The sequence below is a fragment of the Carassius auratus genome, unplaced genomic scaffold, assembly GCF_003368295.1.
Source record: "Carassius auratus strain Wakin unplaced genomic scaffold, ASM336829v1 scaf_tig00037431, whole genome shotgun sequence".
Taxonomy (NCBI): Eukaryota; Metazoa; Chordata; class Actinopteri; order Cypriniformes; family Cyprinidae; genus Carassius; species Carassius auratus.
Genome location: NW_020526381.1, coordinates 25,482 through 44,133, shown reverse-complemented (window position 1 = coordinate 44,133; position 18,652 = coordinate 25,482). Strand labels below are relative to the sequence as shown.

At 37.1% G+C, this 18,652-nt stretch overlaps 1 protein-coding gene across 2 annotated transcripts in view; it reads right to left on the bottom strand.

The window, feature by feature from the left end:
* The window catches only part of LOC113083233 (synaptic vesicle glycoprotein 2B-like), a 29,683-nt gene that overhangs the window by 2,751 nt on the left and 8,280 nt on the right, over positions 1-18,652 (bottom strand). For both annotated transcript variants that reach the window (XM_026254416.1, XM_026254415.1), the window contains exons 2-8: positions 6,155-6,852; positions 1,725-1,905; positions 1,177-1,328; positions 949-1,082; positions 490-579; positions 236-349; positions 68-156 (exon numbers count right to left, since the gene is read on the bottom strand). In XM_026254416.1, coding sequence (XP_026110201.1) covers positions 68-156; positions 236-349; positions 490-579; positions 949-1,082; positions 1,177-1,328; positions 1,725-1,905; positions 6,155-6,614 — 1,220 coding nt within the window. In that variant the 5' untranslated portion in view covers positions 6,615-6,852. The remainder of the gene's footprint in view (positions 1-67; positions 157-235; positions 350-489; positions 580-948; positions 1,083-1,176; positions 1,329-1,724; positions 1,906-6,154; positions 6,853-18,652) is intronic.

Below are 18,652 nucleotides of genomic sequence, written 5' to 3'. Positions count from 1 at the left end.
TTAAAATAATCAATGCAACAGTGTTTCAGGACTCAAGAATAATTAGTAGTTAGTAAAATTGGTTTACCTAAATGCCATTGTGAACCATATAATGGCCATTAGCAGAGTAGCTAGTCTTAGATCACGACCAAAGAGGGACAACACATTTTTCATGACCTGCACACAAAAATAGCTTATATTAGAACTACATGTTGAAGAACGTACAGTAAGTTAAACTGTTAGCTTTATGGTTTACCAGCTTGGTCAGTGTCAATGTTCGAACCACCCATCTCTGGAAAGCAGTTCCAGTTGCAGACTGAATCTCAATAAACTCATCTTCCTGTGTCTTTGGAACCTTGATTTGAGTTACCTGGATTATAGGATTCATTATCCATTAGTCATTACGATAAAGAATAAGTCTTTACCATATTACATGACACAGAGCTAAGAAAAAAAAGTATCACGTTACTCCAAAACATCAAATCAGCTCTTGAAAATAATTGAACTTACAGTAAACACTCTCTCGGGTTCTCCTTTGGCTCTCCAGTTGGTGTCATGAACCTGTTTCAGGATCATCCAGGCTTCATCATGTTTAGCATTCTGGAAGAGAAAGATATGTTTAAATAATAATAATAATACTACTTTTATCCAGCAAAATTGCATTAAATTGATTAAAACCGACAGCAGAGACATTTATAATGCAACAAATTCTATTTGAGGTGCAAGATTTTTTTGTTTGTTTGTGCTGTGTAGTTTGGTTAGCTTAGCAACATGCTAATGTCAAACTCAATTTTGAATTGTTTGCCGTTAAGTTGCTAGTGGCAATCAGATTTGTGTGGGGCAAGTTGCTATCTATGAAGAACCTTATGAGGTACCATGTAGCATGTAGCAGTTGTTTGTGTAGGCAGTAGACAGCAAGTCAGCTCACTATATGTTGGAACAGCGCTATTGTATATTTCAGATAAATACCTCCAGAAGGAAGCGTGGGCTCTCAGGCATGAATATTAGCCCAACAAAAGCCGCTATAGATGGGAGAGCACAGACTAGAATAAAGACCCTCCAGCTGTGGAACTGGAACTCTGTGCCCATACTGAAACCCCAGCCTGAAATACAGCAAAACATTCAACATGTAAAAGCAAGGGAAAAAAGAAGCGTAATCCATACACCACTCTACATACACAAAGTATAGATATGTACCATATCGAGGGATGATGCCCCAGGCGGTGAAGGAGGCATAGATGCCCCCCATCATCCAAAACATGCAAAGCCAGCTGAGATGTTCTCCTCTTTTGTCCATCTGCAGGAACTCAGAGAAGTACGCGTACACAATTGGGACAGAGCCCCCAATTCTGCAAGACAACACATGGCCACAGTTATTTTAAAATGCTATCATGTCCACAAAACCTGTAAATGTCCACAAGAGCATATTGACGAGACCTCTAAAGTCATGATATAGTCTCAAGGGTATACTATAGCCTGAAAATACTACCAGAGGCAGCTAGATTGAAAGTTCCCCATGAATCAGTCCTGTAATTACCGTCCAGCATTGCAAGGTTTAAATTAGAAGTCGAGCCGAGGGAGAAGGGCTTGAGCCTGGACATGCCTGATTTACAGAAGGACTCAACCTCTAATGGAAAAAAATGACTTATTGTCAAGCAATTCCATGGAGGGCAGACCTTTGTGTTTTTTTTTTTTGTCTTAATATACCACTACTTCTCTTTCTTTTTTTCTCCAGCTTAGCTTACCCAATTCCAGAAAACAGCCTGAAGAACAGGAAGAAGCCATATCCCTGGGCGAATGAGGAGAAGAAGGCAGAAATGCAGTTCATGGCCAGGACGATAATCAGACATTTCCGTCGGCCCACTTTATCAGCCAGGCCACCCCAAATAAATGCTCCGAACATCATTCCCAGGAATACTATCAAACCTGCAGAAGGAACGATAAACCACGTTGATTGATCGATTGACATACAGTATTGATAGTTATATCATAACACACAGAGAGAGAAAGCATACTTTAATAAACACACATATACTTAAATTTTTGTTATTTAATATTCTCTCTTTATATGTTATAAAACATTACACATATTGTACCTCTCTTCTATTTTACAGCACCTCTAGGGGGCATCCTTTCCCTCCTTTCCTTATTGTTAGTACACAATAAGAGTCTCATCACCCCCAAAAATTCATTTATTGTGCGGTGTTCACTTTCAATCACTCTTATCTAATGAGATCCAATAGAGTCTCCATGTGAATATAAATGACAAAGAAATATGTAAGATCAGAACTCAACCACGCAACCACGATCAATTTAAGCTAATTTAGTCTCGGAAATTGAAGGAAAGGAACATCAAATGAGCAGTCACGATGTTAAGTGACTGCAATAGAAGGTTTTGAGGTCCTGGTCAATCTTAATGAGTGCGGGTGGGTGTTTAGAAGCTATAGTAAGACTCTCAGGTGTGCAATTTGGCTGACGTAACATGTTTAGTGAATGTACCTGTCAGCGGGGTGCTCACTTAAGAGAGCAGCTAAAGAGCTGGCATTTAATTTGAACCTTTGTGCAAATGTTGTACAATGACAGTGGAGGCATCAACTGTTCTTTGAAGGGCAAGATTATAAAATTAGACTTCAGGAATGCAGTAGAGGTTTGAATGGTTTAATGTTAATCATGATTTAACATTAAAGCTATTTTTTTAGCTCAAACTTCAGGGTTCACTTCCTAGATGGCCTTGTCACATAAGTTGCTTTGGATAAAAGTGTTCACCAAATGCACACACATTACGGTTAGACTTCAGACTTATTACATCCAGAAATAAAAGAAAGTCTGTCATTTTTAATATCTGCAAGATTTTTTACAAAACTAGACTTGTATTAACAAAAAGCTTAAAAAAATAATCTTAACCTTCTAAAGAATTAAAATTCTAAAACAATAGTTTTAAAAAATAAATAACATATTTAATACTGTTAAATATTTAACAATTAAATATCAGGTATAAATATTAAACATTTATTAAATTAAATCATTTAAATAAATATTTTATGTAATTCTAGAATGCTTTCAGCCAACATTATGTGTACTCTCACCTACTTTTAACTCATTTTATCAAACCTATTCTGCATTATTCTGCAGATTTTCGCCTCAAAACTATAGTGTTGCACAGGCATGAAGCACGAGTTGCCTGGCGTGGAGTGCAGATGGTCATGTGGTGAAGGGAGTTTGGTGTAAGACTAGTGTGAAAGTGACAGCACCGTCCTCTTTGAGCAGATCAACATATGGAGCTGAGCTGCCATTATCCCCCACCGCTCAGCATGAGGATCCTCCCAGCATCCCATTGGTCAGCCTTAATCCGCCGAGTCACACAGTCGTGACAACGTTTCAAAGCCAAAATGAGTGCCGGAGGCTAAGCCGATGCTGTGATTGTATTCTGTATTGTAATACAGATTAACGTGACTACTAGTTTGCATTTCAAGTGTTAAAGGTGACGAGCGTCATTTATTCAGTGGTAAAATTATTTCAACTGTCCCAGTTTAATAAGTGGAAACTATAAATAGGCTATTTGTTGGTTTATTCCCCTCAGAAGTGAAAGCACTTTGCTGCTTTCAAAACATTCCTCTGTTTGTTTAAGAAGCCTAACATAGCAACGCTGACTCGGCCAATGGCGTGAGTTCGGGAGGGGTTATATGTTTTTTTTTTTTTGACCAATGAGAAATAAAGGAGAGTTAAGGAAACTATTTAAATCAAAACCATTAAAACCTATTTTGAAGTTATGTTTGGTGAAGAAATAGAATAGGGGTGTAGTAATTAGTTTGTTCACCTCTTTTATATAAAGGTCATTGAGACACAATGAATGACTAGATAATTAACCATAAATTCATAAAATTCTACTATTTGATTAGTAAGGTCAGATAGTCTTGGCAACCTTTTTGAAAACGTCTTCAAATTCAACCCTTAAAAACTACTTTATTTTATCGATAACGCTACAGGTGTTCTGAACAACACCTTTGGCTGATATGTCAAGATTTGCACTGATTTTATGAGTGTTGCATTTTTAAGATGACATATTATACATAGTAAACTTTTAAAAAATCATATGTGAATGCCCCCTAAAAAATTTTTCGAAACATATACATATATATTCCTGATTGCATTCTAGGAATCCTATCAAAATGATTGGATTTTACCTGCAAAAATTCAACAAACAATAGTAAACGTGACTGCACTTTAAAAGTTAGTTGGATAGCATTATAGGAACCCAACATGAAATCTGACGCAGTGCTGGGCCAAAAATTATAACCACTAAGAAAACCTGTAAAATTGGCAGACACCTCTACAAGACATCATATTCGGTTCTAGACCTGCAAGAAGCTAAAATGTCTCTGTAAAGACGCCATATCAGAACCAGTCCCGAAAGTGTTGTGAAGTATGAAAAAGCGAGTGAAAAATATCCCCTTCAGGCGATTGCGAGGGAGGTGGGCACAGGATTATGTATCAGAGCAAGGTCAGGAGAGAAGCTATCGATCTGTCAGGCTACTGCTGACTCAGTTGTTCTCCACGACGGGTGTGCAGGATAGAAAGTGCTCGCTCATTCTGGCTCCCTGATGCTCACAGCCAGTCTTTACTCTCATACACGCTGCTTCTGCACATACATCAGTATCACTTATCCAGACGGGGGAAGGTTTTCCACTGTCACCTTTGTGCCTTGAACAATTCAATCTGATAGACAGATATGTAGATTTGTCTTTATTATTACACGGTAAGCAATAGTCTTTAAATCCGGCTTCCTTTTGTCACTAATAAAGGCACAGATTATTCAAAAAATCTTTGAATTATCAGGCATGTCTTGAATAATGTTTCTCTGAAGTGAGATCAAACTAGTAATTATTCTTAATTCAGGTCCTGTATTACTATTAAATAAAATAAAATACAATAACATTTTTTTTTATAGTACAACAAAGCTTATATCTCAAATATAAGGATAGGGGCACATTAAACACAACTACCTCTTGCTTCAATTTCTATGCTTGCTTGGTCTTGCTTAATTGTTTTTCTTTAGTCCGTCCGAAAACCTACCCTATCTCAGTCATACCTTCGGGAGTCACGAGTCAGTTCCCCCAACTGCTTTACTAAGCAAGAGTGGATTGATGTATACCGAGCGTGAAACCCAGCTGCATGAGTCCCAACTGTCGAGTGCTCCATTAGCTAATTTGAGAACATTCTTAATTGATGGTCTCCTGAAGTACCAGCTGGCTAAAACTGACTGTATGCCATCATTCAGGTCTGTCTCAATTTATAAAATTTAAAAAAATAATAACACTAACATTTTTCATCAGCATGTGCATATGGATTCACATCCAGGACTCACATAGCCAGCTAAATTTAATTCATGCGGTTTTTCTTGGTTGAGTTTTTGTTATAAAAAAGGACTCAGGAAAAAGAATTTCAGCACATTGGTTTAAATCCATAAAAATCAATATACACCAAGAAAATCCTGCATATATCCCTTTATGATTGTTTATCCTAACTCTGTCTTCATGTTAAACTGAGATTAACAAAGGTTATAATGGAATTTACAGTATCTAGCCACATACTGCACAGTGTACATTGTATTCAGCCTGCTACATTTAAAAATTATGTGAAATCGTATGCATTATGCACTAAATGTTTCAAACAGTTGTAATCTAAAAAATGTTTATCCCAAAACCTCAAGCGAGTTTTCTATTAGTATCCAGTTAGCACTTCTGCTAAATATGGTTATTTAGCCTTTTGTTTACGTCTTGATTATTTTTCAGTACAATCAAACAGTGAGCCAATAAAGATAGCAACTTGATAGCTTGTTAAAATTAACCATGATTTTATAGTATTGATTTATATATTTTTTTGGAGTATTGATTACCATTTGTATTCCACAGTTTTATTACAAAACACCATGGTTAATCTATGGTTATTGTATCAATACCACCCTCAATTTGTGGTTACTTTTTGTTTTTACTGTATTAAAACCATGGTTCATTTCCATAAAGATTTGAACTGTAAATGTAAGGAAGAGTGCAATGCATCATGGGAAACCAGTACCTATAGCCTAAGTGCAGTATACTTCCCATTTAGTGGAACATTCAGGTGTTTACTGCAGAAATGCTATGGTGGTATTCTGAACACTAAAACGGTGACTTACCCAGCATTCCCTTCTCAGCGTGGGACAAACACATGTCTTTCTCTGCACTGGGTAGCACCAAGGCCACTACAAAGCACTCCACGCTGTCCGCCATTAGCGCCAGACCCAACACCACAAACAGGGTCCACTGGAACTTCCCATGTCCACAGTCCTCCATGATGTCCTCGTATTGTTCAGCAAGCTCCTCCTGATCTGACACGGTGTCCCCCACGGTCCTCGCTTTTGCTCTTGCTGCCCTTCGAGCAGCCTTGACCTCGTCTGGATGGGGTATGCCCTGGTACTCCCCTTCGTATATTTGATCCTCTTCATCGTGTCCCTCAGTGGCGTCACTGGCGGCGTCTTCCTCCTGCGGAGGGTAGTCAGTCTGATAACCGTAGCCATCCTGTCCCCCCTGTCCATACGTCCCATAGCTGTCTCCGTCTCCCTGGTGGTAAATGTTGTTGTGGTAGGGGTCCGCCATGGTTTTTGAGATGTTCTTACCTACACTGCACGTAGGAGCCTATATAGGCATAATCTGTAGCTGTGTTGGTTTGTGTCGTTGTTCTTTTGATCTGCTTGAGTGTTTAGAGCTAAAGAAATCTTGAGAGGTCCTCGAGGCGCCAATTAAATGGGACCGTTGAGTTTGAGTGTAAGGATGGCGATTGGTCACTTCTAATCACCTTTGATTTTCAGAGCTCTCATTGGGCCACATGCTGAGCCTGCAAATGGAAATCAACACTGAATCAGTTACATGGAAACTTGAATAAATGCTTCAACATCAAGACTTCAAGCATTTGACTTCTATAACCACTCATGAAACAGGTCCAAAAAACAGGCTGCTTAATCAGGCTTCATGAAGCCAAGGACAATTGACATCAGTGATTGAATTAATGTCAAAACTGTTTTTTAAACATGCATGAGCACCAAGAAACCACACTGGTATGAAAGTATACAATTTGGGTTACTCTAGTCTCGTGATGGGGAAACGATGCTTTGAGAAGCACCCAAGCTTTCTTATTAACTGTTTTGTAAATTGGATCCTTATTTAAGATGAATAGCACCAATCAAGCATCTGGTTCTACAGCTTACTATTTGCAAAGATTGGATTTGATTTGAAAGAAATAAAGAATAAATATAAGTAAATCATTTAAATCTACAATGTTGCTAAAAAATGTATTTAGAAAAAAATATGTACTTATTTATTTATGTAGTGTATGTTGGTATTCATTTATTTATATTTCATATAAAAGCTTATATTGACTAAAAGAATGCATATAAATACAGACAGACTGTGTATATACTGTAGATAGATAGATAGATAGATACGCATAAATAAATATGCATGCAATTAAACAGTCATTAAAATAGAGAACAAATTAAAATATGCAGCCAACTGTATCTGTAAGTACAATTAATTAAACATGCATTCCTTAACAAAATCAGCTTTTTCTTGTAAGGCATGCCATGACATGCCGCATTAACGTTCCTTCCTTTGTTTCACACTTTTCAAATATAGGCTTTTTAAAGCTGTGACCAAATTAGCTCACAAATGAAACCCAGGACTGTCACAAGACACAGAGGCTTCTTCCCATTTATTCGACATCCGTTTGGGTCTCTGCTAATGCAGCAAATAAGATCTGTCTCGACACAATTCTCACTGTCTTTTTGACACAAGCGAGGTTTTACACAAGGATTTATTCCCATGTCTTATTCCCACAGGTCCATATATTCACATCACCAGCAGACAGACACACTGTGAATTATAGCATAGAAGAGTACTCTATTCCCCTATACATATGTTAATACTGTCCATCCCATCTGTTACTACCTGTAAGACCTGTGGACTCATTACAGGAAACGGCGCTATAGCTGAGACACTCATGAATTAGGTGTGTGGGTTATTAGTTTAGTTAAACAAGAACCCTAATTTAAATTTCTTTGGTTGGAGTGAGAGGGCACAAGTGGGATCATCCTTTGAATTGCTAATTTGAATAATCATATGCTGAATGGTGAGGTCATACACATGAGCCTGTTCCAGATTAATTAGCATTGATGAAGAAGACATGGAAATGACACATTTAGTCAGACTCATTCATTTTCGATTTGTCTAAATTAATTATATTTATGGGATTTTATGGATTAAATTAGACAGAAGAGCAGAGAGGAGAAAGAAGAGAGTGGTAGAGTTATATGAAATATTGCCAGGGGCATGTGTGCTAATACTAAGGTGGTCTGCAATAATAGGAGAGAGCTAGCCATTAACATTCCCATTTATGAATCCTAAAACCTTCATTAACTATCCTGAGCTGTGATATTTCTGTAAGATTTTAAAAAGTTTAAAAATGTCATGCTTTGGTCACTAGCAAAAAATCTACTGTAATTGAATAAATTGTTTATGGAGAGGCTACAAAATAAGTGTTGTGTTGTATGCTGTGCTAACTGTGTAAACACAAAAATGATATGTCATGTTATTGAAAAGAAGCTAGAAATGGTTAAATTAAACTTTTTCTTCGGTTATCCACTAGCTGCACTTACCAATGGTCTACTAACCTGCAAAGCATATAGCTAATTAGCTAATTAGCAAGACATCTAAGCATGCCGCTAGCCTATAAGGTTGCAAGTTAGTGTGTCAAATTAAATATTTTTTCATTTGGTTAGCTGTAGCTTTAGCTTACATACCACTATTCTTTTAACCTGCAAAGCATGTGTAGATCTGATTAACAAGCCATCTAAGCATGCAGATAGCTTATTAGGCTGCAAGTTAGCATGCTGCTAGCTAACTAGCCTGCTAGATTAGTTATCAGTTTTTTTGTTTTTTTTTAACAGGCATTACACATGGCTACATCTTGGAGGTAGAATTTTACACAACAACACCATCTAGCAACAGGCCCTAACGGGACCATGCTAAGCAGCCAAATCATAGCTGCTCTAACGTGCAGGTAGGAATTTTATCATTGCTGTATTCATACATTTTGCAGCACAAATTGCAAAACATTAACGCCTGCTAAGTTTAACTATGTACAGACTATATTCATCATGATGGGAGATAAACAACTAAAAATTAAAAGTAAAACACATTCAGTCTATATTCCTCAGGGTAATCAGTAATACAGAGAATATGATTTCCCTCAGGAACTGATCCAAACAAGGCCTATTAGAAAACTGTTGTTGGGGCAAATTCAATTTGCAATAATTTGAGGCGGCGCACTTTCCTCCAAATTCCCATGTCTTGTTAAACATTACTTCCCATCTGTGCAATATATGAGAGGGGCGATTCTGGCACAGTGCTGTGCAAAACTGCTAGAGCTCATTAAATGGCTTTTTATTCAAGATTGATTCACTTCGTCGTTTCATGTCCTGTGTGGATAACAATGCATTTGTTTATTGTCCAGAAGAGGATTGCACTGAGGTAAATGTGCAATTTGGCATTTTCTCAGCCTGCAGGCATCTGCGACAAAGTGGCTCATTCCCTGTTGACAAAGAAAAGTAAAGGTCAGAGTTTCCAGATGGGCTTTTCTCAAAAAGAATCAGTTGCAGGTTCATCTGATACCATTTCCATCGAGCCTACAGGAGACATCTGGCTCTTTGCAAACTGATACAAGAGAACATTCCTAGCTGTATTTTCTGAGCAGTAGTTACTATGACAATGCCAATAGTTTCTATGACAATCAGGCGGACTTGAGAGTTAAGGCAATGACTGTTTTGCTATTTAAGCTAAAAATAAATGCTAAAAAAAGCATACTTGAAGAAATGTGGAATCAATACTTGTATGCATTGCATGAACACATTGCTTTAAAAGTATGGTGAGATCGCTGACATCAATAATTTTGCTATAATTTGTAATAGCACATATGTCCCCAAGTCAGCAAATTCTTAAACTGAATAAAAAAAATAAAAAAATGTCAAATTTGAACAAATACAGTAAAACATCTACCAGTTATTAATTTATGAATAAATAAAATGTATTAAATTTAATAAAATGTAAATAGTGTGTACATTTCTGAATATATATATATATATTAGGGGTGTAACGATACGCGTATTCGTATTGAACCGTTCGGTACGACGCTTTCGGTTCGGTACGCGGTACGCATTATGCATACCGAACGGTTCGTTGGACTAATTAATTATATTTGGAAAAAAAAAAGAGAAATATAATGATATGCGTTCAACAAGGTAGCCCAATAACCCAAACGACGTAACAGGCAACGCCCCTGACACTCCCGAAGAAGAAAAAAACACCAACTTATGTTTATGTTATGTTATGACTCAGTCAGGCGCTCACTCACTCAGTACGCGCTGAAGGCTCGTTGCAAAATGGCCAATGCGTTTAACAGACTAGAAAAAGAAGATGACTCTCAAACATATTGTTTGAGATGCATGATTCCATCTATGAGCTGCTCGATCAGAGTGACATGAGAGCCCCTCCTTAGAACATTATTTGTAAATCCATGTTATGGTAAGTGTGCACGTGAAGTCTTTGCACACTTTCTGAAATCCACACTGTGGTAAGTTTGCACACTACACTAGTGCTCTGCATTCTTTCTAAAATCCTATATAGTGAGGGCTTCGCGCGGTTGCTTCATTGCTTTAAAAAAAAAAAAAACACCAGCGTGAATACTTGAAACATGTCAACTCATTTACGCCGACATCACCTTATTGTGTCAGTATCTGGGAAAAGACGAAAAAAAGGAGAAACACGCAACAAACTATGCCTGCAGCATTTAGACACCAGTATTATAGCTTACAGGGAATCCAAAGTGCACCCAAACACCAGACCTGTTGGTTATTTTAGGATCTTATATTTCTGGTCTGTTAAATGCATTAGACATTTTGCAATGAGCCTTCAGCGCGTGCTGAGTGAGCGAGCGCCTTAGGGTCCGTTCACATATCGCTCCTAAAAACGCGTGGAAAACGCTAAGCACGTCTTTCTCCTCCTTTCCAAAGCGCTCGGGCAGAAGCGCTCATGAGGCGTCTGTCTTTGCTAAGCAACAATGACGTGCTCTCTCCATGAGACGCGGAAATTTCAGCGAAGGATAAATGTCTAAAAATCTAAAAATCGCTTGCAGTAGCTCTGCTACTAAATTTATTTCAAAATTGCAATCCATATACAACTATGATCAGCTGTTCCTTCATCTTGGCTGAGTTTTCAACGTTGTTATGGGAAAGGATGAAGCTGATTGGTTAGTTCTTGTCACATGACCCGCGGTGCGCTTGCGGCATTCTGAAAAGTTGAGATGTTTTTGCATTTTGCTGTATCTAAAACGTACCGAACCGAACCGTGACATCAGTGTATCGTATCGAACCGAACCGTGAATTTTGTGAACCGTTACACCCCTAATATATATATATATATATATATATATATATATATATATATATATATATATATATATATATATATATATATATATATATATACTGTATATATATATATATATATATATATATATATATATATATACTGTATATATACTGACTATAGAAAGATTGCAACTATTAACTCAAAAATAGCACTGCAGCTCGTGCCATTTCAGGTGAATGATGTGTGTATAGTAAAAGAACTGATTTGTGCATGGCAGAGCCTTGAGAACCTTTCCTGAGAGAGAACACACTGCAGTAAGAATACAGCCATGGTAAAAGACACTTCCAGTGCACCACACCACACACACGTCAAGCCAAATATACAACACATGCGTCAAACCATAGAGGCCTGGCCATGAAACATTCAGAAGGCTAACACTGGCTAGCCCGTCATTCATTATCCATGGGGATAACAAGATTCTAGGTAGTTGGTTGTCCACATATCCCCGCCCCCCAAAGACGTGATTTTCTTTTTTCTAACAGAGAAAAGTTACTCCTGTCCACCTCTTCTTTGTCCATGAACCGCATATTCTTGACATTATGCATAAAATGCCCTTTAGAGAATATTCCAAGATGGCAGAACAAAGCAAAAGGCGAGATCAGAACAAATAAACAAAATAATAGGGAGGCTGCTGTGAAGGAGCTGATGTGATATCTCTCCCTCTCATCATATTTTATAGCTCATTATCGAAGACATGGCACAGCGTGAGAGAAATGACAGGCTCTTCAAACGGCCCTCATATCACACCATTCCACAAAATGGAAGAAAATGTCATCAGAAACTTCAAGATTGTGGATGTTTAGGTGTGTGTGTGCAGCTATCGGGGACAGGAGCTATAACTAAAGCCTATTACATCGTAGTGTTCATCATACTTCTGATCATTATGGCCCTGACTATTTATTATCCTGCCCATCCAAAATAATAAGAAAGTTCACACATCCATTTCATATCTATTCTTATACCATCCATGCAATGGGTCCCACAGTGTTACGTGCTGTACAATGTTAGTTAGTTATGTTGTTTTTACATAACAAGCATACGATCCTGAGGGGTATCACTGAAACCCATAAACCCATAAAACTATAGCCAATGGGAATTTCTCCGTATTTTATATATTACATATTTAATACTGAGTAACTTGCATTTTAGACACTATATTGGCAGAAACTTTTTGTCTGTTTTTGTTCACTCAACAAAAATAGTTCCAAACAACACCACAGTAAAACCTGCAACCCACTGATGTCTATCAATTCCTGAATCTATCAGGGTTTTTGAATACCCTTAATGAAGACAGAAACCGGTTTAACTTCTGAACAACTCGGCTGAATTAATGACTCAATGACTCGTCCATGAATGAATCAGCATTTTTTAATGAATCATTCAAATGAATGAATCAGTGAATCGTTCAATAAAACAGTCACATGTCACCACATTTTAGACAATTCAGCAATTTGGCGACAATCAAATTGCTCATAATCAAATATACAGATCGCTTTTCCTGAGTCTAGTGAGGTTAATCATATTCGCTGATCGTTTGAAATCCGTCCTGATAATATTCACGCTTGTTACTCATTCAGATCAATTAGTAAGTGTCTCGTTCCCATGGGACCTCTGAAACATACTGATTTATTTGTCATGCATTGCACTGCTTCCCTTGAATCACAGAGCTGCATGGCTTCACGAAACATTATATATGTATCTAGGCTATGAGCAGTCGATTCCTTTGGTATTGGATCTTTTCTAACACTGTTTAGACTTGAAACTGGGGCATGAAGTACTAGGGGTTCATTTTTCTCAAAGCACACCCTAAAATAGGCGCTGAGGGGTAATATTTTGTAACGGAGAAGTTGCTGTAGTCTGTAGTTTGTTTAAACAGGTCAAACCATCTTAACAGTCATGTTCTGTTGAGGTGTATTAGGGCCTATTGGAATTGCTGTTTCTTCTTCTTGTTCTCCAAAATAAATCAAATTCATGAAATTCTACACACGCGCCAGAAGTGGAGAAAATTTACATCTGATATGCGGCTGTGGCAAAATTGCTTATTAGCGCTGCCTATAAAATTTCAACAATGTACCCCTTGAGCTATGTTTCACAAACATGTAAATTCGGTAGACACATGCAACACACCAACACCTATAAATAAGTCTCCAGGTATGAAGTTTGAAACTCAGCAGGAAGTCTGTCATTTTTTATTTTATCTGCAAGTTTTGTGACGTTTTTTTTTTTTTTTTTTTTTCAGGTGTTGTAGTTAAACAAACTCCTCCTAGAGATTTTAACAGATCAACGCCAGATTTGATCAGTGTCATCTAAAGCCTTGTGATGGTAAATTGCGAAGATCTTGAGTTTTCGTTGAAGGGTGTGTCAGTGGCGGCCTGACAAACTTCGATGTTTCGACATGAAATAGGAAGTTGTTAGAATTCAGGCATACAAAGTCTGATCTGCCCCGAAAACTCTTGATAAGAGTCCTGTCCTGAACACATGTCCATGCCCATATTCAGTTAGAGTTGTAGCGCCACCTGCTGGCAGCAGGAAGTGGGACGTTTTATGCTCTAACAAACTCCTCCTAGAGATTTAATGAAATCAACATTATGTTTGGTGAGTTTCGCTAAAGGCGTTTGCCATGTTAAGTTGTGAAGATCTTGAGTTTTCGTTAAAGGGCGCTGTGACAAAGTTTGATGTTTTGAAATGGAAAAGGAAGTTGTTGTAGCTCAGCCATAAAATTTCTGATCTGCCCCAGATTTCACACTTTTGATAAGAGTTCTTGCCTGAACAAATCGAATGACCGATATTCTGTTATAATCATAGCGCCACCTGCTGGCAACATGAAATGACTTGTTTTACACTAACTTGTAAACATGCAATGTCCAATCTGCACCTCAAAAGGACCGATTATCCCTGACCAGGTAGTTGAGTTAATCAGCCAACTAAACCAGACTGGACCAGCTAATGACCAGTCAGAGCTAGTTTAACCTGGATAATTTCCTCAGGGATTTAACAACATGGCATATGTTGTGACAATGATAGATGTGGAAAAATAATGTTGTATTTTCACAGATCAGTAGAAAAACTTGACAAACACCCACTGACACCAAAACTGCAGTCAAAATCCCATGTGGTTACCACAAAGGTCACATCTTTCAAGGCCACTGCGACCAAAGCTCTCATGACAGTGACATCTTTATTACCAGAGATGCTATTTCTAACCCAGTGAACTATAATCTAATTGAGCTCTCCCTGAAAGCGCTGATAGACTCAAACTTGAGAGTTAAGCTGAGAGAGGTGAAGTATTGCCTCTCCAAACACCGGCAGCCTGCTGTTAACTCATCATGATCTGACCATGAGGCTCCCGCGTTGCTCCCTGGCATCTGCCTTCAAAGCTTAATATAAAATATGAATCACAGCTCCTGGAAGACAGATTCAAACATCATTTTTATTTATTTTCACGGTTTCTAAAACCTGCTAGTCTCAAGCTAGGAACTGTTTACGTCAGAGCCCACCAGCAGGATGATATCTGCACCAAATGAAGTTTACAGCAATCTCTGGCAGGACTAATGCAAATCATGCTACAGTCAGTTTCTTTCAGCTGTCTGTTTAAAATAAAGCACATATATTGAACTAATATACAATGTAAATATTTAAATGATCTAAATACTAATTTTTAAATGATATGAAATACAAATATTGGAAAAAGGATCAACACAGAAGAAAACCAAACAGTTTTGTAAAGACATAAGTTTGAGTGAATGATGGAGGCATTTTCATTTTGATAGACCTTTGGCAGAAGCTGAAGAATCTGTCAATGTCTATTGTGGTTAAGGCCCTAGAAACAAGACCTGAATGTCTACAGATCAGTAAATGCTCTTTATTTTCACTGACCTTTATCTCTGAGAAGTTATGTGCGAGGGGAAAACAACAGAGAGAATCAGTTTGTGAGATCAGTTGTCGATACGACAGAAGAGAGCTGCGATTTAATCCTGTAGAAATGTTATTCTGTCCATTCTGGCTTTAGATTACTCTCTTTCTCTCTCTGAGCCAGAGTGTGTAGATGACATGAGAAAAGGATTTATCTGTTCCGTGTCTCTCCGTTGTCTCATTGCATTTCGTTATTGTCGCAGACAGCCGATAGCAGCTAGCATCTCTTATCAGTGATAAAGTCAGACATGGAAACTTTCTTTGCTTACTTGGAGGAGGAAATGACAGTCTGCCTCTGCGAAACAAAGCCAGTCCTGTTTGGTTTGTTTAACAGACTGGTTTTATGAGCTGCTCACATAGAGAATGAGATCAACAGAAATCAAAATGGAACCTATTTGCTTTCCTAATGCACGTTCCTGACGTAAATGATCCATTGGTCATTATTGCAGAAATAGAGATATATTTTGGCTTTGTATTTAAAATCATAATAACTATAATAACATTAAATAATAATAAAAAACATAATTATAATAACATTACCCTGAATATTTTTTTTTTCTTTACTGAATACAATAAATAGTAACCCGCAATTAAAATAATATTAGATATAATGAAAATAATGAATAAAACAAATATATAATATAATAATCAGTTTTTAATGTATCTTTATTTCTTCTTGTTAATTTTATAATTTTTATATTACATAAAAATATTATTACTGTAATATTTTTATATTTATTTATTTGTGTGTGTGTGTGTGTGTGTGTATATATCTGTATTTAATTAACTTTAATTCTTTTTTATTTTATTATTTTTATGTTATACATATATACAATATAAAACCTTAACCTAAAATCTATACATAACATTAAAAAATAATAGATAAAAATGAGAGAAAATATTAAATTATTTGTTATGAGAATATTTACTTTATAGAATATAATTTATATTCAAAATGTTAATGTAATATAATAATCCATTTGTTTAGTTTTTTCTTTTTATTTAATTGTATTACTTTTATATTACATGAAATATTTTTATCTTTATGTATTTCAATTTATTTGTCTAAAATTGAAATGTAAACAAAAAAGAATAAAAATTTAATGATTTATTATTAGAATAATTTACGTCGTATGCATTTATAACTTTGGTGAGAAGCTTTCATCTTGGTTAACAGCAGCTGCATACACAGCACACAGTGCTTGTTGATGTATGTTTCTACACAACCCCACCCAGCACTTCCCTCTTCGGCTCTCCCTTGATGAAACAGCCAGCTGGGTGTTACATAACCGCTGCTTTCTGAGCTCACGTATGCACCTATTTTCCTTCTCCCGTGTGGAGTTTCTCTTCCTTTAATCATGTGCTGTAATGAACATGAATGAACACAAAACAATGAGCTTCATGAAGAAAGATAATTCAGTTATGAATCTTATATGGCATCTATGTAACATGCATAAAACTGATGTATTCAGTAAATCATTTCAATCTTCTGCTGGAGAACCAAATGAAAATGCTTGACAGGGATTCGCTTCTCAGGTGTGCTATGGTTTAATGTACTGTAATCACTTCAGATAAGTCTCAATTTTATATATTCTGTATATGGGCTCAAAGGTCATCACCCATGGTGGTTTGGATGTCAGATCACATGGTAAATGGTTAAAACTAGCTTTGAACTTAGAAAGATCTATATTGGGCGTCACGCAACAAAGGGTTAAATCTAATATCTTACAATGAAAGCAATGAAATGAACTACATGTGGATTTTCAAATCTACAATATCTTCCATTTTTAATCCTGTGGTAGCCACACATTCGCTAACGCTCTTTTAATACTATCACACAGACAGATCAGGAGGGATAAATACATTTTGAGAGGTCCATTAAGCTGAAGAGGAGACGTGCATCTCACCCACGTCTATTTCTGAGCTCAGAGGTGCATGTATTACTTTGACAAATTCCAGGTTATTGATTGATTCCCTGCTTTGCAATTCAGCAGCGCACACATAAAACATGCTGGGGGAAGGGTTATCAAGATGACCAATAGCTGACAAGACTCCATTTGTAGCATAGCACTTGTTAACTGAAACGACTTGTGTTTAATGCGCTTTCAGCATTACAGCGGTAACTCCAGATTAGTTTTCAAAGTGTAGATGATGAGATTTAGTGCCGATAAGCAGGTGTGGATCGCCCATTTTATTGTGGATAGCATCATATCGCTAATGGTAACCAGAGGTCTGTATCAGTGGGGCCCATCAGGAACACGCTAAGTCTTATTGATTTCCTTGACATGACCATGACAAAATTTCCTTGTGTCCATTAACCAAATGATACCCTTTGCATGGCCTAAATTATTTTAAACGACAGGTGAACGAGAGGGAGTCTATAGATAACATGAGGTATTTTATCATCTCTGTTTACAGATATATCATTTTAATTTGATGGTATCAGCCACGTTTGGACTCCAACATTAGCATAAATACATTAAGAAATAAGTGAATGAGTGGCCAGAAAAGTTTTAATGATATATAATTTCATAGTTCTTCCAATACAGCTAGTAATAAACACAAGATTAAGCAATTTCTTTCTGTCAGACCTGAAATCCAAATACTTCAAATATTCCATCCTCTTCATCTCTTATTGACCGAACAAACAGCTGGCCAAACGAATGGCTTTGGCGAACTCGTTTCAAATTTGTTTGAATCCGTAGAAGTCGTACAAAAAGAGACCTTTTTTAAGCATGAAAGTTTATTGATTAACCTAATCCTTAGTGGAGGGCAAGAAGATCGTACAAAAACACAAATGAAATTCTTACGAATTCACCAAAATATAGAATATTTACGAGTAACAATGATAGTGTGATGGATTGTCATGGGATATTAAACTTTTATAATGTGTCCTGTGTCTGAATTACACACAATTTAATAGAATAGAATAGTTATATGCGCCTGTAGGCAGGTGTACAACTCATATACACTTTGCCTATGACACGCAAAGGGACGCGCAGCAGCACACAAACATTTTTAAAAATGAAAAATTACATTCCGCCATGTAAATAGTGAACTCGCCATAGCGCAACTGGCTTTTAAAGGGGATGGGAGATGAGACTCTGATTGGTTTATTGCATGTTATGCCCACAAAACACCCATTACTCATTAAGAGAATAGGTACAACTCGTGTAGACCATGCACCCGGGTGCGCCGACCATTTTCCCGTCATTAAACTAGCAAAAGTGGATTCGGACATG